We start from the raw sequence: 23,076 nt of genomic DNA, 5'->3' as shown, positions 1-23,076 counted from the left end.
GCTCCAACGAAATTAGTTCCGTTGTCGCTTATTAACTTGCCAGGACAAGACCTTCTAGCGGCAAATCTGCGAAAGACATTGAGGAATGTCTCTGAGCTTAGGTCTTCCGCTAACTCTAGATGGACTGCCCTTGTGTAGGCACAAGTAAATAAACAAATATAAACTTTATGGGGAGTTTCTTCACTCGTAACAGTTATAGCCCCTGTGTAGTCCACTCCTGTTATATGGAAGGGCCGACTTATGTTCACCCTATCCTTCGGTAGGGCTGGTGGTCCTGGGTAGATATAAGGTCGCTGCTCATACCTCCTACAAATGATGCAGTTTTTGAGATATTTTTTAATAACCTGTCTACCCTTAGGAATCCAGTACCTTTCCCGAATTTGGGCTAAGGTCTGCGGTACACCTCCATGGAGAGTGGAATCATGGGCTTCCTTTATAATAAGTTGTACAAAGCATCCACTCTTAGGTAATAAAATGGGATGTTTGGTTTGGATGGGCAAGTCAGCCTTTACCAATCGGCCTCGACATCTTATCAGACCTTTTCCGTCTAAGAACAAGCCTAAATTCTTCATCAGCTTATTCCCTTTTCCAATGTCTTGGCCTAAAAGTTTATATATTTCCCCGTAAGAATTTCTTTGTACTCTTTTCAGCCAGTATTCTAGGGGATCTAATTTCTGAAACCCCACCTTCTTATTCAAAAATTCAACAACCAATTTAGTAGTATTTAGAAGTTGTCTTATTGATGAAAATCGGCTGATGTCAATCACTTCTGGCTCAGGTACTACTGGATCCAAGTTCACTACACTAACCTCGGCAATACTGTACTGTTTCTGTTCAGGCCAATCCTTAGTGAGTAACCATTTAGGACCTTTAAACCACAAATTATCTTTGATCAGTCTCCTTACGGTCGAACCTCTCGAGAGCAGATCAGCTGGATTTTGTTTGGAGGACACATGCATGAAATTAAATTTGGAAGACAGCTCTTTAATAGTCTTCACTCTATTACGGACGAAAGGAATTTTACTGTCTTCCTTCCCTATCCAGTAAAGACAAATCTCACTGTCGGTCCATATGTAAATGTCCTCAAATTGAGTATCAAGAGTAATGGTTATATACCTGGCCAATTTAGTTCCTACTTCTATGGAAGCCAATTCCATTTGAGGTAGGGTTCTTTCTTTAATTGGCGCAACTCTGGCTTTGGACATTATAATCTTACTATCCTGTCCTGTTGCGCAATAAGCTACTGCTCCATAAGCCTTCTGAGAAGCATCACAAAATATGTGTAAGTGCGACTTCTCATTACTGTTTATTTTCCTGGGAATACATATGCTTGATGTAGTTTCAAACTCCTTTCTAATCTGTTCCCATTGTTCCACATATGTCTCACCTAATTCAGTGTCCCAGTCTAATTTTTCTCGCCAAGCCTCCTGTACTAAACATTTGCCCCTAATAACTATAGGACTGACCAATCCTAATGGGTCAAATAGCTTGGAAACCTGACTTAACAAGGACCTCTTGGTGAGAGTGACATCAGAGAACTTAATTGGTTTCAAACTTATTACATCAGCTGTTGTATCCCAGTTAAGACCTAACACATTTTGAATTTTGGGAATGTCAGTATCTGGATAGTCCTCTTGTATTTTATTCCTCAAAAGCGGTGAATTTGTATTCCAGCTCTGTAACGGCAAATTCGCCTTTCCACATTCGGAATTGGCTACTTCATAAGCCTTCAAAACTTCCGATTCTGTATCAGCAACACCTTGCAAATTATCCATATAAAAAGCCTGCCCTATTTCTGGACATTTGGCATTTTCAAAATGATGCTTTAAAGTGTTGCAAAGTAGGAAAGGACTAGCGCAAGAGCCAAAGAGCACCGATCGGAAACAGTAAGTTTTCAATGGACTATCCTTAATTTGAGGATCATGAGGCCAGAGGAATTTTGTAAATTTCCTATCATCATCTCTCAGTCCTATTCTGAGAAAAGCCTTACTAATGTCTGCTGTGTAAGCGTAAGGTTTCTCTCTAAATCTTAGTAACACATTCCCTAACTTCTCTGTTAGTGTAGGTCCAGAGTATAGGCAATCGTTCAAGCTAGCTGATCCCTTGGACGCTTTACTACTACAGTTGAATACTATCCTTATGGGAGTAGTTAGTGAATCCTTGCTTACAGCATGATGTGGTAAGTAGTGTCCTTCTTTGTGGTTAACAGGGTATTCTACCTCTTCTATAAATTTATTCTTCAATTGATCCTTTATAATATTATCATATAGGGTCAGATGTTCTGGTTTATCTCTCAACTTTCTTAGAAGAGAATTTAACTGAGCTTTAGCTGCTTGGTAATTTGTTGGTAACTCTGAGTGGTTTAATTTCCATGGTAATCCTACCCAATACTGTCCATCCTTAAATTCCACAGACTGATTATACAAGTCCAATGTTATTTTATCTTCAGGGGTTGGTTCCTCAGAGTGTATACCTATACTGTCTAGGTCCCACAGTTTGTGTACAGGTTCAATGTTTTCATCCAACAAGTCATTTATCTGAGTAGGTTCTAATTCTGCACCTATTCTAGCTACCATCAATGACTGTGTGGGGGTAACAAAGACTGAGTCTACTAGTTTGGCCTCTCCTTTAACTTGTTTTGGAAAAGGCAACTGACCCATAATAAGGTTACCTCCTGGACTCTTGAATAACTGTACCTTATTCCTTTTGAAAGTCCTATGTAGGAATCTTCCACAATAATCAGAACCAATTATCATTTTTATGGGACCCACAGTATCTGATTCAACATTCCGTTTAGCCAACTTTATCCCTGAGCTTTGTAGATGATCAGAGGTTTCCTTCAATCCCTTTATGTATATACTTGTCTCCATATTATCAAGCACAGCTGCTGTTATACGGCATTTATATCTGCCTAATTGTATTACAGGTCTAACTAAATCAAAGGACTGAGCCTTCCTAGTTGTTAAGAATCCTGTAATGGCTAGATTTACCTTGCCGATAACTGGTAACTTTAATTTCTCCACAATGTCTGCAGATATGAAAGTTTTCTGAGCACCCGTATCAAACAGGGTACATACCAATTGGTTTCTATTCTCAAACAATACTTTCACATCTGCTGTTGGTACTGCAGCTGGCATTACTAATGGAGCATTCCCTTTTGCAATTGTCATATTGACGCTTGCAGGTTTAGGAACCTCAATTTTCATCCTAGGGCATAAAGCACTATGATGATGATCCTTTTTGCATTTGAAGCAAAGATTTAATTTAGTCTTACAGTCCGCGGCAGTATGTTCGGAGTTCATACAGATTATACAACACCCCAGTTCCTGAAGCTTCTCTACTCTAGAAGCATAATCAGGGTAGTGTTGACAAAATACACTGGAATGTTGCTCACCACAAAAGACACAAACTTTCCTGTCTTTTACCATGGAAGGTTTTATTTCATTAATATCTTCAGCATGTCTATTCCTGATCTTTAATACCTTATCCTCGGCCTTTGTGGAGCTAAGGAAAGTACCTATCTCTTCTTTAGGCACATACTTAGTCTTCTCTGACTTAACTTTCCCAATCAGTTGGTTAGTGGTTTTTTTCTTTACTTCAGTCTTCTGTTTGACCTCAGTAGTGTTTAATGTTCCTTGCAAATGTTTACAGAGTTGCATCAAGCCTTCCTCTATCTCTTCACAGGAGAAATTATCCTTCTGGTACCTACCATACAAAGCATCCTTGGTTTTCGGTGGTAGCTTTAAGGACACAATTCTTGAAAGCACCCAATCTGATGTCTTAATATCTTCGTAAGTACCTAAGGCCCTTAATTTACAACTTATTGCAATTCTAAATTTTTGCAAGGAATCAAAATCGTGCCTAGGCGTGGGTAATTCTATTAGAGCCCGCAATAATTGATTTATAATTTGTTCCCTGTCTTCGTAATTTTGTCTAAGGATGGTCAAAGCCACTTCATAGTTATTTTCTTCTACTGGTAATTCTTTTATCAGTTGATATGGTGTTCCTTTGACCTGTCCTAACAAATAAGTAAGTTTGGTGACTTTAGGGAGATCTGTTCTATCGTGTACCAAATATTTGAACTGATCCCAGAAAGATTTCCAGTTCTGCTCTCCATCAAATTCCGGAAGCGTTATTTGTGGTAACACAGCTCTACTCCGCTGTGCCACAACTTGTGTTTCCGCGGCAGTGTCAGCTAATTCAGACTCTAGTGTCTTTACTACTGTTAAATATTCTTCTAATTTGTTGTCAAACTTCGTAGTTTCTGACTCTAAGAGTTCTTTATTCTCAGCCTTTACTATAGCCGCTTCTAAAGTTAAGTAACTGTCTTCGTACTTACTCCATCGATCTTTCAGAATATTTAGGAGACTATTTATTCTCTCCTTGGACAGAGGTATTTGGTCCAGCGACTGGTTACAATCATTTATGGCTCTAGTTACCCATCCTGCCTTACTACTAGAAGATCTTTGCAATAAAGAAACAGACATGTTGACGGAGTTCTAATTTAATAATTTAATTATGAATTCCAACCACAATTTTACCTCAACTTAGTAATGATTTGTTTATTTTAAAATTTTGAAGAGGGTAGGGATTAAGTCCTCATTGTACAAATTATCCCCTCTCCCAATTTCGTAATATTCATTACAGCTCAGCTAATTATTTAATTTAATTTTGAGGAGTGTAGGGATTAGGTCTATACTTTTAACCTATTCCCCAGGGTTATTAAACCTCAAGGGTTTTATTTCATCCCCACACTCAATTGCCAAAACACCCATATTCCCAGAGCTCAGAATTTATTACCTCAATACTCCATAGGCCCACCCATAGCTTGTACAGCATAGAACTCTCCTTTCTTATGTTCTACATAATTTATAAATTTCTGCAGAACCGCTTCCCTACCATGATGGTTCCAATGTATACCATCAGATTTCAACATTGCTTGGAAGGGCTTGGCATTAAAATGTATGAAATCCCTTCCCTTCCTGGCCCGTTGCAAACTTCGGTTCACAGCTCTGCTAACTAATTTATATGTTCCATAACAAACTGGAGAGCCATATGGCAGGTTCCTTGGCTCGAGGAGGGTTATGGCTACTGAGGATTTACAAGAGCCCTCTATGGCTCCTACCACTGCTAAAATATTCTCCACAACTTCATTGACCTCCACATCCTCATGGATATCATTTCCTCCAAGGAAAAGGACCGTACGGTCATGCTCCCAGTCTAGTACGGCATTCAGCCTTTCATCTTCAGAGAAAAAGCTTGCCTTTCCTCCCGGAGCCCTATAGACACGTACGTCCACGTCTTCCACTTCAACCGAATGTGGTAGTAAACTATGCCCCACAAAAGCAACTTTAAACACATTCAGCGCCTCGGCACACATCGGTTTTCCTCACTCGATCGGGGCACCAAAAATTTGAAAAATGTAGAGTAATTCTGTTAAACAAATCGGGGCCCTCTTTCTGGGCACCACAATGTGAGAAATGTTTAATGTATCCAAGTCGGTATCCCTACCGGGACACCGCTATGCAAGAATTTTCTGGTAAACAACTCGTAGGTCGTTACTCTTCCCTAAAGTTGTTTAAGTAAATCAAACAAGTCTCAGAGTTAGGTGATACGTAAATTAAATTTAACTCACCTATAATACTATTCTTCTATCTTATCTCTTCGCTAATCCCCCCTTGAATTGGCCAATTCGTAAAGGTTACTTAGCTATATGAAGAGGGAGTGATCGTTAACCGATGACGATGAGGCTGCCTGGTAGAGTTGCTTGAGCAAGCAAGCGTCCTTATGGTGTGTATGTACAACGTGCTACCTCCACGAGAGCTAGGAGCAGAGTGAGTGAATGCGGCAAGCCCCAACACTTTCATCGCATTGTGGGTTACCAACTCTTATTTAATTACAGTACTAAATACAGTTAAATTACATCATGATATGTACAGGGTAAATCTAACAAATTAATCTTAGTTCCACTTAAATTAAAGTTAGACCAATTATTCCCTTTAACTATGTAAATATCTTAATTCCACATCTGCCTTAACAGGGAAATCTTTCCCTGCTTGCCACGTCACCTATCGCGCAGACGCAGCTTAGGTCAGTGGAAAATACCACATAATTACATGTATTTACAATGCATAGTTGTCCACGGGGGTTAAATGCAGTAGCATTTAATTTATCAATAACAAGAATTATTAAGGAGAACGTCGTTTCTGGGTTATTAAAACCGCTTGAATAATTAACAACAGTCTCTACGTCCTCTGCCTTTAACCAGGGATAAACTATGATAAATTTAGAGAGCGCAACTGCTCTGGGGGAAAATATTTCCCACAAGAGCTTTATAAAATCTTGAACTGAAATGCTCAGTCGTTTGTGTGTTGCCTTTTATTTATTTTAATGATTTACCGTAACTTGGCCCAGATTTACGTCCTCTTTCTACTTACTGTACTTCTCTGTCTCTTTGGTAGAAGTAGACATTATTACGGATCTCGATCATTTTCGTAGCACTTTTTCGTCATCAGTATTATTTTCCAGTGTTATGCTTCTGTTACACCTCATCATTTAAGCTGGAGAAATGGCAGTTTTAGGCCAGAGAAAAAAAAAAAACCAATGCAGATATTACGATCATTTTATGTATTTCAGAATGAATGTCTTTCTGGACCATCCTTACTTCCCTCCGGAAACCCCACCAGTGACTATGGCGCGCTGGTCATCTAATAAAGGACTATCTAAGAAAGCACGCATTCCATATTATCCAGATAAATTTTACAAGTAAGTTCACTTAATATAGTATTTTCAAATAAGACATAATTTTTCTAAGTTATTGTACAGTGTGTTTACTTTAACAGGGCGATGGTTTTCGACTTATGGCAGATTATTTTCCATAACTCTGTGGCAGATTCAGACAAGAACGACGACTTTTTGTGACTAGCATTAAATTCAAGCGTTAATCTGTTGCAGCAGCATGGAAACCAAGATGGAGAGTTAGTAATTTTTTGTCTGCGTAAAGTGTAAATTATAATTAACCTTGAAAAATCAAATGATGTACCAGTGATCGCATATGCAAGCAATTTCCTGTTACAGAAGATGAAGATTAAGGAGAAGTATATGATCATATCTACAAGAAATTTTCCTGTTACGTAAGTTGAAAGCTAAAGCAAATGATCCTCTCTCTCTCTCCCTCTCTCTCTCTCTCTCTCTCTCTCTCTCTCTCTCTCTCTCTATTGCATACGCTACTGTGTAGTAGAGTTTTGTGTAGGCTACTGATACATATTTTGTGTATTTTCTAATGTGAATGACGTGTTTGTGCTTTACTCTAAACTGTGCAGTTATCTCCGCCAAGGAAGTTTTGCTGATGTTATGTGATCACACGTGTCTGTCTTTTTGTCTATCCACAAAACATCTCAAAATGTTTCAACCAAATATAGATAAAATTCTCGGGAGGGGAAGCCCATTGGCCAAGGGAAAGTTTAGTAGATTTTGAGGCCGATCCGGACCCAGATGAGGATCCAGGATTCTTTTCTTGTTTGTTCGCTTTATTAACATTGCGAGATAGGGCAATTTTGCGGAATTTATTACATCTCCATAAAACTAATGCATAGAACTTCATTTATATATGTGTCTGACAATAATGAATGTCAAAAGTATGTAAATAAATGTTTTCCTGTTTTCTCGGATACACTGGAGTTATTTCTAAAACCATCATTGATGATCTTTGCCCGATGAAAACCTGATACCGTCTTGCTTTTTGTCATGGCATAGCCTGAAAACTGCAGTCTGAGTTTTAAAGTTTTGATTACAATGGCGTTGGCGAAGGTATGCGCTCTCTGAGTGCTTTGTATTTGTACCTCATCTGGTACTTATGTAGATCTTTTTGGTTAACCTGGCTCGATTATAATCCTTATGTAGATTATTTCACATTGGTCAGACAGAAATAAGACGATGATACGGTTATACATCCATTACACAGCACTTCTTCATGACCAGCATATTGCGTAATTGTTACACCTCAGCAATCAAGATGGGTATAAAACATAAAACATATTAGGTCATTTTATAAGAAAAACAGCAGGGTGTATATTAGACTTTAGCTAGTTTGTTTCCATCAGAGGGAAATGGGCCTCTCACAATCTGTTTAACCCGCCCCATCCCGTCGACGTATGGGTACGTTGCAACGATTTGCATTTGCCAGTCCTGGCGACGTACCAGTACGTCGTGCAATTGCAAGGTCCCTAATGTGCAAAATTTTCATTTTTCGCACGTGATTTTTCGTATGTATACACGGGACACCTTCCTCTATTCCTCTACAAGATGCCAAGCAGGGACAATGCCTTACACTGCATAACCTCCCCCCTCCCCCCCTCACACCATTGTCTTGGCAAAGGACCTGTTACCAGTGACCTGGCTAGTAAAGATATTCAGGGCCAGAGTGATTCCCCAATCGATGACAATGTGGAGGACAATGTTTACATAGCATTAGAAGAAGAAACAGCCAGAAATATTGATCAGGTAATGTGGCAAAAAAAGGTTAGGTATGGTGATTAGTTAGTGAGTGAAACAATGCTTATAATGCCTTTATTACTGCTTGAAAACCAATATACTCTCATACTACATATACATTCGTACCAAGTAAATAAATAAATACCGTTTATGAGTGGATAAAATAGTTACCCTCCCATAGAACTCGTTTTCTTTGGTGCCAGCATGTTAGAAAACCCACTCAGGTAAGGAGGAACTCCTACCTGGATTGGGCACTTTAAACCTCAGGTGAGCGATTTCTCTATGAATTTTCGATGTTTCTCACCAAAAGCGAAGGTTTTAGCCAAAAAAAAATTTTTCCGAAAATACCTTGGGACTGGGGGATGTCGGAGGTGCGGAAAACCTCGGGACGTGACGGGTTAAGACGTGGTTGCAGGAAATTCGATGAACTTTGTTTTGTGGAAGGGATGAATCTCCTTAGTTGCTAGTCAAAGTTATCCTCCAGTCAGACTACACTTGACCATCGACTAATGTGAAAGGGGATGCGGATGAGTGTCAGGTGAAAAGCCGACTGTGGTGACAAAGTTTTATGTAAATAATCCCTTGCTTAGGTTTGTCCACCGACCGAGGCTGATAGTGTCTAGACTCGTGATTCCCATTGAGAAAACTGAGACCGTGGACGACCCAGACCACCCTGGGGAGAAGAAAATCATCGCCTACAACGCCGAAAACGCTCTTATCGAGGCCATCGCCAAATCAATGAACTTCACGTAAGATAAGTAAGCCTTGACATTTTGACATAGGTAGTGTGTGTGTGTGTGTGTGTGTGTGTGTGTGTGTGTGTGTGTGTGTGTGTGTGTGTGTGTGTGTGTGCTTACAACAGTTGCAAAAGAATTGGGTTATTATAAATCAATGTTACCACTACATTTCACCTTGCAGAGTAGACTGAGATACAGTATATAAAAGATAAAAATAAAAAAATAGAAAAGAAAAGAAAGGTTTCTATCCACTAACTGTCCAGTGAAATGGGCGTTAATGTCAATTATTATTTACTATGTTTGAAACCTACATCCTAAACTATCCACATTGTTGCTTCAGTCATATCTGTGGCAGACTTATAAACAGTTTTACTACTACTACTACTACTACTATTACTACTACTACTAATAATAATAATATTAATCATCATCATCATCATCATCAGCAGCAGCAGCAGCACCAGCACCAGCAGCAGCACCAGCACCAGCACCAGCACCAACAGCAGCACATGTGTAACTCATAGTCAAGGACGTGGTATCTCGATATACAAATTAAATCAGTGGATGTAAAGTCTCATTATATAAATTGATTAATATGAGTATTTTTAACTTCTGAATTTTAGCTAGTTTTCTCCACATTCGCCAGCACTGAACTGCCAGATGTTTTATTCATTCTTGTTATACCACCTATAAGGATGAGATGCTTCCCAGAGGTGACTAAAATCGCTTGTAGGTGTCACAGTTCTTCTCAGGGCAATGACTTGTGTGAAATATTAGAAGTATTGTACATTACCTAGTTTACTCTCTCTCTCTCTCTCTCTATCTATCTATCTATCTATCTATCTCTCTCTCAACTTTTCCAGGATAAAATTTATCCCTTCAGAAGATGGGGAGTGGGGGTATCTGACCAGTGACGGGCTGTGGACAGGCATGATTGGCATGGTGTATAGAGAGGTGAGCAAAATTTCCCTCGTTTAATATTGACTCTTACAATACTGGGTATACAAGGAGATTTCACACAGTAAGTAGGACTTTGAAATTCGATTAGCATTGATATGAGGGCACTGATTAATTTGTATATGTATGAACAGATCATGAGCAAAAATTCATAATTTTACAAAATGAAAAATGAAAAATTAGGAAATTACTTGCCTGCTAAGCCTGACAGAATTTTTAATGGAAACTGATAATTTAGGAATTGCTTGCTTACTTGGTCTCTACTTCTGTAGTCATTCACATCCCTCCATAAATTTCATGGGAAGAAAGATAGATCTTACCTTCAAGCAGTACATTAGGCACCTCTAAGGGCTATTATGATTTACATTTCATTCCATGGAATTATTTGCACCTGTGAAAGTTTCCTCTTCATTTTGTAAACCAATCTTTAACATCACCTCGAAGTGTATTCTACTTAATACAGTAGTGAAATTTTTATAGAATGCTTCAAGCCTCCATATTCCCCACCCCAACAGAAGACAGAAATTACAATTGAGCTGTTAGGTCAACCCTAAGTTGAACTGAACCATCACCATGTGAATATGGTAAGTACTGAATAAAATAAATAGGAGGCGCCACACAGCTCAAGGATCATAACTTTTAGTATATTGCCCACCTCAATAGGAAGCAGACATTGCCCTAGGACTGTTTACAATGACACCCGAGCGAGCAACAGCAGTCGACTTCACAGACCACGTGTCCATCAACTACGCCAGAATCGTAGCAGCCCGAGGAAGCCCCGAGGTTACACTGTGGGGGTTCCTGCAGCCCCTGACGACGAATGTGTGGGTAAGGATTCTCTCTCTCTCTCTCTCTCTCTCTCTCTCTCTCTCTCTCTCTCTCTCTCTCTCTCTCTCTCTCATTTCACTGAATCAGGTGACGTTCTTTTCAGTGTATTTTTGCTGCTAACAGGCGATTTTATTCAACTTAGGGAAGGTCTGTTGTATACTGATGTGCTTGATTAACGTTTTACCCAGCCTTTCCATTTCAAATCAGTATACTTTAAGCTGATTTATATATTCAAGATCTTGACAAGAATAAGATTAAAGAGACATTTCTGGGACCAGTTGGAGAATATATATTTGGCTATAGACCGGTGGCATAGGAATGAAGACCATTACTACAAAAAATATGAATGTTCTGTTTCACCAAGAGTTTGTTAAAAACTGAGTTATCTTTGGGATAAATTGTAATCGATTTCTGAAACAAAACTCGAAACAATGGTTATATGAAAGCCAACACAAAATAACATGTTTTTGGTTTGCACTACCTAATGTTTTTGCTTTTAAAACTTGTGTTTTAGTCAAACAACCTAATCTAAGTAGTCGACAACAAAACTCCTGCCGCCTCTCCCAGTTCGTTTGACAAGTCAGCAGCAAGCAACTCATGATTTCACCTGGAGAAAGATAATCGTCATCATTGTCCTTTGCTTTGTATTTACTAGGTAAATTTTCAAAGAGCGTGCAGAGAAAAGTACGACAGGCGACAGAAATTTTGTTGGTGAGAGTACCTGAACAAGTACAAATTCAATAGACAAATTATATAAATCCAATACAGATTGGCATCCTGGCTGCGCTGGTTGTATACATGTTGGTGATGGTGATGCCCTCTTGTATCCCCGATAAGACTCTCACTCGCTCCAGATTGATGAGGAGCTCTTTCCACTGTGTTCGTGTACTGCTGCAGCAAGGTAGGGTAAAACACACTCAGCACTCTTAAGATATGACTGATTCATAAAGCACAGTCTTCCAACACACTCTAACGAATTCTTTTTATTCATGAGTTGCTGTTGTTTCCGAGTATAATCCTGGTCTGATGGTCAAGCGGACTCATCGTCAGCAAGCAAGCAACTGCTCCTGCAGGGCCAACCCGTGTGGTAAATCGATGTTTCCATATGGTAGGCAACGCCTTGCCACGGCAAATGGCGAGGAAGAATATAAAGGCTTGATTCCCGGATTCGTGACGCATTTGCTTATCTCTACCCATTTAACAGTGACATCATTAAAGCTTCCACATCACCCCATTATTGGGCTGTATGGCTACCACCCACCGTTGTAAATGTTTTCGTGACTTACAGGAAATCACTAGGCTTTTTACTCAGTGTAGAGCCACATGAAGTGGAAAGAATCCTAATGAAAAAAAAGACAGGAAGGACGGAAGAAATAGGAAGAGAGAAGGATATACACAGAAAAGGAATGATAACTGTGAAGGAAGAACTAGGTATGCCACAAATTTAGTACTCATGTATATGTTTAGAGGTATATACTGTAATTTCTAAGTTAGATAGGGTGTAATCTGAATACTAGTCTATAAGGCTCCTGTCCTAAGTAGTAGTTCATGTGTTAATGATCGATGTAGGGATAACTTTATTTTTATATGTATATATCTCTGTATCTGTGCATAGGTGGTGTAACTGAAGTGTTGAGCTATGGGAGTAACGAATAACAGATGAGAGCAACGTCCCCCCCTTGCTTGTGCGTCGTTGCCGGGTGCCAAGTTTAAACCTTAAACAGAATAATAATGGGTATGCAATTCTTTCCGTATCATTGTTGAGAAATGCTTACTAATGAAGCTGCTAGAATCCAAATATGTGAAATTAATAGTCATAAAAGGCCAAGATAATGTAATTTGTGAGGACCAAATAGTCCCGCTTGCCTTAGCCGTCACTAGATGGCATAAGCTACCCCAAACTCAAGGCGGGATGGCAGTAAATTCAGTATTTAAATGTAGTAAGGATTGAATCTCAAATTTTCCCCAATTCAGTCAAAAGTCCTAACGTCATGTGTACTCTGCTATATAAATAGTGAAGAGAATTAAACCTCACCATATCGCAAAAACACAGTCTCATTTGATCTGGCAGTAGCGTACCTAGTGCCCGACCAGCCACATTCGCTACCCAGACATGGTGGATAACAGACGTTGATTCAGGTGAGCTGTACACATTCCTCCTTTCTCCCCCCCTTGCTTGTTTAATCCTTACTTGTCGTGAACAATATGAAGTAATGTTGTTAAAAGCTTAACGTAGACATTCGCTACCCAGACATGGTGGATAACAGACGTTGATTCAGTTCACAGACACCGTGACTTTGGGGCGTGCACGAGGCCATCATGTGATATTGCCCATAGACTTGTCGTACACACACACTTACACTACCCATGAATAGTTTTATAAACCGAATGTAGTAGAAACTGAATTATGAATCAATCAAGTGAACCTTTTTTTTATAGTCGTTAAGGTACAGATTTTGAAAGTTAATGTGATCATGTAACAGAAAGGCGAATTCAAACTCATCAACCGTTTTCTTTTCTCTTTTAATAATAGGTTAGGAATATTGGGAGTGTTGAAGTGAATTTAGTAGGCTAGTTGTAAGAAAATGTGATTTTTGAGTTGTTCCTCGAGGCTAAACAAGCCCGAGTGATTATGAATTATTAGTGATTATGAATTATTAGTGGATTGTGTGATGAGTTTATACTGCCCTGACGAAATAGAACAAGAGTGATTATTTATTTTTGGTTCGAGGCTATGCCAGCCCGAAAAGACAATTCATGCCAATAAATGTCCCAGTCTTGAGGCTATTGACGAGCCCAAGAATACCGATAATAAAGAATGTGGTATGATTGACCTCAGGAGTCACTGTTGAATATTCAAATTGTTTCGCTTGGTAACAGTACTGTATGACTTTCGCCCAAACTATGGCTTAATTTACAACCCTTTTGCATATGATTAAAGGTCATGTAATTCGAGATTATCTGTTGATTAACAAGTATAGAATTATTAAAGTAGAGTAAAGTATATGTAATTTTGATACCCAACCAAGGGAATTATGTCCTCTCACGCATAACTCACTCCCCTTCCCATTCAAGATTCCTCCGCTTTGGGAACGACTAACCCACGTGGTACTGACTTATTCTTGACTCGGCCAAAACTACAAACGCTACCAAAAATATCTGTTAAGCAATTAACCTTTATCATTCAAAGTCGAAGTGCTTCCCCCCCCCCCTTTTGTTTTTACTGAGGTGAATGCTTTATCAGTCATTGAGGGGAGACTAAGTTGAGCACCATTTGTATTATCAACGAGCAACTGACAAAGAACCAACAACGGTGGGATATATATAAATAAAAAAATATATATATATCCGACCATTACACTGGTAACAACGGTGGGATATATATATATATATAAATAAACAAAATCCGACCATTACAGTAGCACTACATCAAGTGAGACTATGATGGTCGCTACCACCTATCACTATTTATAAATGTGCAAAATAAGCTATTCTTAATTTTTGACAGTAAAGTACTTAGAAGACGGTAATCAGGGTGACGGCCTTGCTTTGTGCATAAAGTTTAAACTACTAGAGGTGATTGTGGGTTATTTGTTCAGAGTATTATAGAGAAATATCTCTGAAACTATGCACTATAATTATTTCAAGCCCCAACCGTGGACCAATTTTGCATCATCTCTCTGCTTTAGACGTGGATGAAGGTTCAAGCTGGTGGTGGTGGGAGCGTGTGGTGCTGGGGGTGTGGATGCTGATGACGCTGGTGCTGACGCGGAGCTACTCCGGCAACCTTATGGCTCTCCTTTCGGTCAGGCTGATTCCTGAACCCTTCCAGGCGCTTGAAGACCTGCTCGAACACCCGGTTCAGATCATCACGGTCAAGGGAACCGCTGAAGAACAGGCTTTTAGAGTGAGTTTCTGGTATTTTGTGTTCATGAGATGCTCTCTCTCTCTCTCTCTCTCTCTCTCACTCACTTTCTATTGTTATTATCGTTTTATTATTTTTTTTGAGGGGTATATGTAGAAGACAAGGTAACGTATTAAAGTTAACATATTCAGGTAAGTCCAATTAATTTTTCAAAAGGCTTTACGTTTTAATTATGAGAAAACGAATGATTCAAAGTTGATGTTTGGGGGAGGTAATGTGAAACAAATGGATGGGAATTTTAGTGACCTGCATATAAAATACTCTTAGGAATACAAACATTCTGTAGTTCGTCAGGATTAACTAAGTGGAAAATTTAGTCATCTGGTAACTTCTTTCTCTCAGTTCAGTGGCAGGAAAAGACAATATTAAGATTCTACATCCGATCCATAGCATTTAATATCGGGTGCATAATATATTAGTGTTTATCTTTTGTTACAACTCTGCATTAAAGACGGAGAGTTTGCAAGTATAACACACACTGAAGAGAGCCTAATACGAGTTCTCGAGACTTGCAACGTAGTCCAGTGTTAGTCCCTTATTATAGCTCTGCGTTGAAGATGGAAGAATGGGAATTTTAGGCAATGTTTAAAGTGAAGAATATAGTAATACTTATCTGTTCATTTACTATACACTCTTCACCTTAACTAGGCTTATTGGCATCTCCCCATCTTGAACCGCTGACCTCTAAAGATTAATTGTAAAATATGGTGCTGATCACGAAAGTGCTGTGGACACGATGCAAGGTCGTAGTGTTATCTTTGGCTGCCACCGAGATACGCATAATATGCAGCAAAAAGACGAATATTTCCTTCAGGTTAAAGTACACTAAATGAATTATGGTACCATGTAATTACTAAAGGCAAAAGGCAAATCGATACTACTCCCCAGACAGCTACAAGTGGCATCAAACAAAGGATCTGGAACCTAAGGAAGGAGAATCGTATCATGCGTTTTGGTGCTGCTAAGCTGGACGTTATGCTGGCCATTTTGTTGAAGGAAAAGTCTGCCATGATCACTCTGGATGTCTACCTCAAGAAGATAATGGCATCGGAATTTACTAAGACAGGTATTATTGATCTCTCTCTCTCTCTCTCTCTCTCTCTCTCTCTCTCTCTCTCTCTCTCTCCCTCTCTCTCTTTCTTTCTCTGATTAGTGCTTCTAAATCTTTTGACATATGAATCTTGGTAACTCAATTACGGTAAAGTAATAGTATATCACGAAATTTAAAACTCGCCTCCTCCACTTTTAACCCACTTAAATTGGCAGGACTTAGTTTTCTGATTTAGGGATACAAGATGAAGTTTCATTTTTTATTTATTATTATTGTTTTTAGATCAGTAAAAACTGTTGCGCTTTTAACGTTTCCTTAGGTCCTTCGACAAAATATTTTTACTTGTCCCCGCCCCGGAGGGCTCGGGGACGGTTATTGTTTTCACTCGGTTTGTTTGTTTGTTTTTGTTTGCTTATTTGTTTATTTTTCCTTGTCTATCTGTCTGCCTGTCTGTTAACAACGTTACACAAAAACTACAGATGCGATTTTGACTAAAATTACAGGGATGATGGGCAATGACTTTCTGATCAGCCAATTATATTTTGGGCTAAAATGTGCCAAGGCCCAAGCTGTAGGCCCCAAAATGTAAAAAAAAGAAAGGGGGGGGTAGATTTTTTTTTTTCGCCATAACTCCTTTCAAATTCGTCATATCGACATGAAACCAAAACCTAAAGGTCCATCTTTCAAATCTGCATCCTATAACATGCCGTATTACTTAAGGGGGATCACCCCTAGTTGGCGGTAGGGGAGTCAATGATAGGTGGGTCGGGCCTAAAATTTCGAATGGGCACAAAAATCGTAAATTTTCACCCGATTTACTCTATATATGATAGGTGATATCTTTGACTAGATATCCTATTGTGTTTATACTTCAGCAATAAGATGACTGCCGGGGATGGGTTTATTGTGCCCTGGCATCGCTTCTTGTTAAAACCTTGATTTGGTCGTTTCATGAAGGATTTAGATTCTAACCTACAACTATAGCGTGTTGTGAGTGAGACTGGTGTATAATATTAACAATCCACTCTTTACTTCTGGTACCTCACAGGCAGGTGTGTGTATAGCCTGGGAAATATGCGGTACATACCCGCCGTGGAGGCCATGGCGGGTCGTAAGGACAGTCCCCTCGTTCCTGCCCTCGGACGCAAGTACGCACCTTATATTTTTACCATAATACTTAAAGGCCGAGCGAACGGACGTATGACTCATTGCACTAAGGGCCGTTTTCTTGTTGGTATAAGTGGCCTCGTAACACCTCCTCCTCAGGGATCTATTTTGCATATTTCATCTCTCTTAGTCATGTCATTTCGTTGTGATATCCACACTATTTGCATCATTAACGTACAGTGGATATAATATGCAGATTAAAAATCGCGATGTGATACGAAATCTCCAAAGCCAGTCGGAATACGATGATAAATTTTCGTAGAGGTGGATGATTGTGTTAACCAAATGGATATGCTGCTGATAGTTCTCCTATATTATGCCATTTTATAATACCCTGCCTTACCTTATTGTTAGATGGAAATGTGTTTCAGCATGATAATGCTTATGGTGATGTGAAGATGATGATGGTGTTTCATATTTATAGGGATGGGATAATGATAAGCCGGTATACTGTTCAAAACAAAAATCGAAATATTGGATGATTAGATCGTAAGGAGTGATAGATTTCATGTTACTCGTCGATAGTACAATATATGAACTGTATTATACAATTAATTTACAACCATCTGTAAATCCCTCTTCGTCGTCTGGTCTTATGCTCTGTAACACTTAACGGCATTACAACCTACTCTTTAAGAGTAGCTGTTGATCTAAAATTTTACAGATTCAGCTTGATCAGTTCTTCTTCTTCTTCTTCTACTAAAACTACTACTTCTTCTTCTTCTTCTTCTTCTTATTATTATTATTATTATTATTATTATTATTATTATTATTACTACTACTACTACGACTACTACTACTGCTACTACTACTACAACTACTACTACTATTAGTAATACTAATACTATTTTATTTTTGCGAATCATTTAGTATATAATTAGTGTGTCATTTACTAATCATTAATTGTACTGATGAAAGTCTGAACTGAAGTAAAACAATGCTTCTTTATTTAATAGTTTTGTAGGTGGCCAATGGGTGTGGTGCAATACTGTAGAGCCTTGTTTAAAGATACTGGGTCTTCAGGCGTTACGGTGTAGGGGCGAGAGTGGTGTGTGTGTTCTTACCTAATTGTTCTTACCTAATTATATCTTTACAGGAATGAGTCAAGCTCGTACTGTCCCGTGTCTTAAACCATATTTATCGTAAATATCCTTAAATTTGTGAATTGTTTTAGCACACACTATTTCATTCTGTAGTGCATTCCATTGATCAATTGCTCTGTTTGGGAAACTGAATTTCCTTACGTCTTTATCACCTCTCTTCTTATGCAGTTTTTTTTTTTGCAGTGTCCTCTTGCTGATGCTTCCCCATATGTTAAGTAATCATTTATGTCTATTTTTTCCTTCCCTGACATGCACTTATATAGCATTGTCATGTCACCTCTTTTCCTTCTCTCCTGTAGTGTTGGTAGATTCAGTTTATTTAGTCTTTCTTCGTAGCTTAGGTCCCTTAAGCTTGGTATCCATCTTGTAGCAGCCCTTTGAACTTTTTCAATCTTGTCTATGTGTTTTTTGAGATGACGACTCCAGACTACTGATGCATATTCCAGGGTTGGTCTAATGAATGATGTTATTATCCTTCTTAGCATGTCTTCATTTATGTATGTGAATGCTATTCTCATATTTGCGGTGGCTGAATCGGTAGATAGGTGGCGGTGGCTGAATCGGTAGAGAGGCGGCTTGCAGTCCTAATGGATCCAGGATCGAATCTCGGCTGGGGCAGGGAACAGTTTAAGGATTTGAATTTCCTAAAAGCAGACTTTCCTGATCTACCTGATGACCCGCCGACATGTCGTAAAAGTACCCCCGCTAATACCAATACACCAGTCCTGTATGAGACAGCCCTACCATGTATTCAATATGGACGGTGGGTGTTAGCGCCGAAGTGGTGACATGTGGAGGTGTAGGAGGACTACTGGGCCTTGGGATAGGCAACTGCCCCCAAGAAATAGGCCCTGAGCCTTTGTCCAGAGTCGGACACATAAAAAAAAAAAAAGAAAAAAAAAAGCAGTGTATACATGTTCCGTACCTTCTCGCTGATGTGGTCACCCGGAGATAGTCTGTTATTGATAATCACACCTAGGTCCTTCTCTCTTTCTGATGTGTATAGGGTTTTATTTTCTAACGTAAAATCCCAATCAGGTCTTTTTCCACTTTTACCAAACTTGATTATATGACACTTGTCCACACTGAATTCCATTTGCCATGTATTACTCCATTCATGAAGTTTATTTAATTCTTCTTGTAGCTCTTTACAAGACTCTGTGTTAGTAATTCTCCTTTCTATTTTTGCATCATCTGCAAACATATTCAGATAACTTTTATTTCCAGTGTTACTGTTTATATCATTTATATACACTAAAAACATGATTGGTGCCAGCACTGAACCCTGTGGTACGCCACTAGTCACTTCTTTCCATGATGAGTGGTTTCCCCTTAGTACTGTTCTCATTTCTCCTTTTATGAGAAAATCTTGCATCCAACAAAACAGTTCCTCCTTGATGGTACAGTTTCCCTAAGAGTCTTTGGTGTGGTACTGTGTCAAATGCTTTCTTGAAAACTAAATAGATACTGTCCACCCATCCTTCTCTTTCCTGTATTGTGTTTGTTACTCTGTCATAGTAGCTCAACAGATTATTAACACATGAGTTTCCTTTTCTGAAACCAAACTGTCTCTCTGTTATCATACTGTGTTCTTCTAGTTGATTTACCCAAGCTTTTCTTATAAGCTTTTCTAATACCTTGCATACAACACAGGTCAGTGATACTGGTCGGTAGTTGAGTGGATTTTGTCTATTTCCTTTCTTGAATAAGGGGACAATATTTGCTTTCTTCTAAATATCAGGTAGTTTACCTTGACTCAAAGATTTCTTGAAAATTAAAAATAATGGTTTACTTAACTCCTTTGCACATTCTCGTAGTACCCAACATGAAATTTCATCAGGACCACTTGCTTTTCCTCTGTCTAATTTACTTAAGTCCTCCTGTATTACTTTTCCTGATATTTGTATATCTGGTAGTATGTGTGGCCATCCATGTTCCACATAGTCCCTCTCAAAATTTTTTTTTTCTGTAAAAACTAATTGCAAATTCTTATTTAGTGCTTCACAAATATCTTTCTCTTGTGTATAGGTGATTCCCTCGTCCGTAATGGATTGTATTATATCTTTTACTTTGGTTTTGCTTCTGATGTAGCTGTAAAATAGCTTTGGTTGATCACTACTTTTATTTATTATATTATCCTCAAACTGTTTTTCTGCTTCCCTCCTTATTCTTGTATAATCGTTTCTTGCCTCTTTGTAATTATTATACACTCTTTCACTATTGTGACTTCTGTATCTATTCAACAACAAATCTCTTCTTTCCTTTGATTTTTTTACATTCTGTATTGAACCATTTCTGTATTTACTTATCTGCTTCTTTGTGCTGTGGGATGTACTTCTGGACTCCTATTTCATAAAATTCACAGAATTTTTTATATACAGCATTTAAATCTTGTCCTCTAAGCTCATTTTCCCAATCAACTTCTAAGAAATACTTCTTTAGGTCTTGATAATTTCCCTTTATATACTTTAGGCTCTTTTTGTAAGTTTCATTGCTGTTAACTATGTCATATGCTATCCTGAAGTTGTAATTTAGTACTGCATGATCGCTTTTGCCGAGTGGAGGGTGATATATTAAACTGTCAATATCATTTTCTTGCCTAGTAAATATTAGATCTAGCATTGAAGGTACATCGAGTCCTCTTTTTTTGGTGGTTTCCCTCACATGTTACGTTTGGAAAAACTCTTGCACGAGATCCAGGAGCTTTTCGTCCCAACAGCTTTCTTGGCTAATTATACCGAGAGTATTCCAATTTATATTTGTATTAAAATCTCCAGTTAGTATAATTCGTTCCGATTTCTCTTCCATTTTATGTAGTAATGATCTTAAACTCTGAATTGTACTCTCTGCCAGGTTCTCATATTCGTCTCTTTCCCATGTGTTTGATCTTGGTGGCATGTACAAATTGGCTACAATTACTTTCCCTTCAGATGTGTTGATCTCTACTGCAATCAGTTCTACTTGTGATAGTATATCTAGTTTTATTTCATTGACTTTCAGATTTTTCTTAGTTAATATTATAATTCCTCCTCCTTTTTTTAAATATCTGTCTCTTCTCCATATATTGTATTCCTCTAAGTTTAGTATGTCATTGGATATCCTTGGTGTTAATTTTGTTTCAGTTAGGCATGTTATTTATGGTTCATTTTCTCTGACATAATCATTCATCTCTAGTAATTTAGATACCATTCCATCCGCATTTGAGTACATAAACTTTATCATCTTGTTTATATACTTGTCATGACATGGTTCTACTACCTTCCTCCTTTTTATTCCCTCCTCTCTGTGTACCACTTTCGTACCTGCAATCCTATCACTTTGTGAAAAAATGTGTTCTCCTCTTCTGATCTTCCCTCATTTTTTTTTTTTTTTTTGCTTCCTCCCTCTTCTCTTTCAGTAATTCCAGTTCCTCTTGTGTTAGGCATCTTTTTATCCATACATTTTTGAACTTCTCTTTTTCCATAAGATTCTTTGCATTTTTTAGTATCTCCTCCACAGTGTTTACACTCTGGAAAGTCACCTTTAGAGCTCTTGTCTTGTTTTTCTCGTATTTCCCTAACCTTTTGTGTTCCTCTATGTCTTTACGACAGATTTCCTCTGATATTTCTTTAAATAAGCTCATTACATTTGTCATCTCCTTTTTGTCTCTTGTGATCTTGTTTTTTACTTCTTCCTCTTCTGTTCCAGTGATTACTATAGATTTGTTGATATCTACTGAATCTTTGACTAACTTTGGGTTGTTTTGGATTATTTTTTTCACTTCCTTTTTAATGCTTTTTTCCTCCACCCTTGTTTCTAAGTCTTTCTTTACTTTCACCATTTCAGCATACGTGGTTTCCACATCATTTTTATAGCTTCGCACAGTTTCATTCACCTGTGTTATCTTCTCAATATCACTGCTCTGGTCTATCAGACTGCTTACTTGCCTAATTGTCTCTGTGTAATTTTTGAACTCTTCCATAATACTCTCGTGATTGACCACTGTACTTGCCATTTCACTCATTTTCTTCCTACGTATACTCAATTCCACTGTTAGTTCACTGATGGTTGTGTCTTTCTTGTTGGCCTCCATTCCTAGTTTTTCTATTTCTTCCTTTTGCAAGTGCATCTGCTTTTTTATTTCATCAATATCATATTTGAAAGCCATTTTCAGTTTGTGTACACGTTCAACCAGTCTATTGTGAGACTCCACTTCAACCAGTTCTTGGTAGAAATCATCATCTTGCTTTCTACCTTTATCCCTTTTCTTTTCCAAATTTGCTTTACTAAAGCATGTGTCCATTTTGCAATGCTAAAAGCACTGAGTACATGTACTTACATTCCCCTGGGCAGTTGTAGTCTAAACAAACCTCAGCTGACTGATCGCATTCTTTCGCTACTCGGTTCTCTTTTCTGTTTGAACAAGTCTTGTTTAAACTTCTTCTTATTTTTTTCCTTTTAATAATAAAACATCATTTAGTCTAACCTGGTACAGTGCTTGACTCATATCAAGATACTAATTTAGGTAATGCCACTGGTATTATTAAAATTACTCCTAATACTACAGTAAATAATAATAATAGTGTACTGAAAACTAGGGTGCTATTACTAAGTTTGTTGCTATTCTAATTTGAATTACATTTATTAAAAATGTATTAAAACTAACATTCTAATTAATATTGTGATATTTGATGGTAGATGAGGGCGCTTACCGTCCACTCACTTGACGTAGTGCTGTTCTGGGTGTTTGCCCTTTCCTCACTTCATTCTTTCCTCTTGTCTTTCCTCCTTCATTCCTTCCTCTTCCTTCTGCCTACGGGTGAATTTACATTCCCT

The 23,076-nt window shown here is 38.3% G+C and overlaps 1 protein-coding gene across 1 annotated transcript in view; it reads left to right on the top strand.

The window, feature by feature from the left end:
* Positions 1–10,140: 10,140 nt before the first annotated feature.
* LOC145402641 (glutamate receptor 3-like) overlaps positions 10,141–23,076 on the top strand; it is a 30,576-nt gene continuing 17,640 nt past the window's right edge. Inside the window, exons 1-6 of the mRNA XM_080274632.1 lie at positions 10,141–10,184; positions 10,851–11,015; positions 11,784–11,916; positions 14,705–14,922; positions 15,829–16,006; positions 17,040–17,139. Coding sequence (XP_080130758.1) covers positions 10,161–10,184; positions 10,851–11,015; positions 11,784–11,916; positions 14,705–14,922; positions 15,829–16,006; positions 17,040–17,139 — 818 coding nt within the window. The 5' untranslated portion in view covers positions 10,141–10,160. The remainder of the gene's footprint in view (positions 10,185–10,850; positions 11,016–11,783; positions 11,917–14,704; positions 14,923–15,828; positions 16,007–17,039; positions 17,140–23,076) is intronic.

The sequence above is a fragment of the Coenobita brevimanus genome, chromosome 58 (assembly GCF_032717465.1).
Source record: "Coenobita brevimanus isolate Jiangsu-jjx chromosome 58, ASM3271746v2, whole genome shotgun sequence".
NCBI lineage: Eukaryota > Metazoa > Arthropoda > Malacostraca > Decapoda > Coenobitidae > Coenobita > Coenobita brevimanus.
Note: the sequence above shows the minus strand (reverse complement) of the source record. Positions and strands in the feature narration are given on the sequence as shown.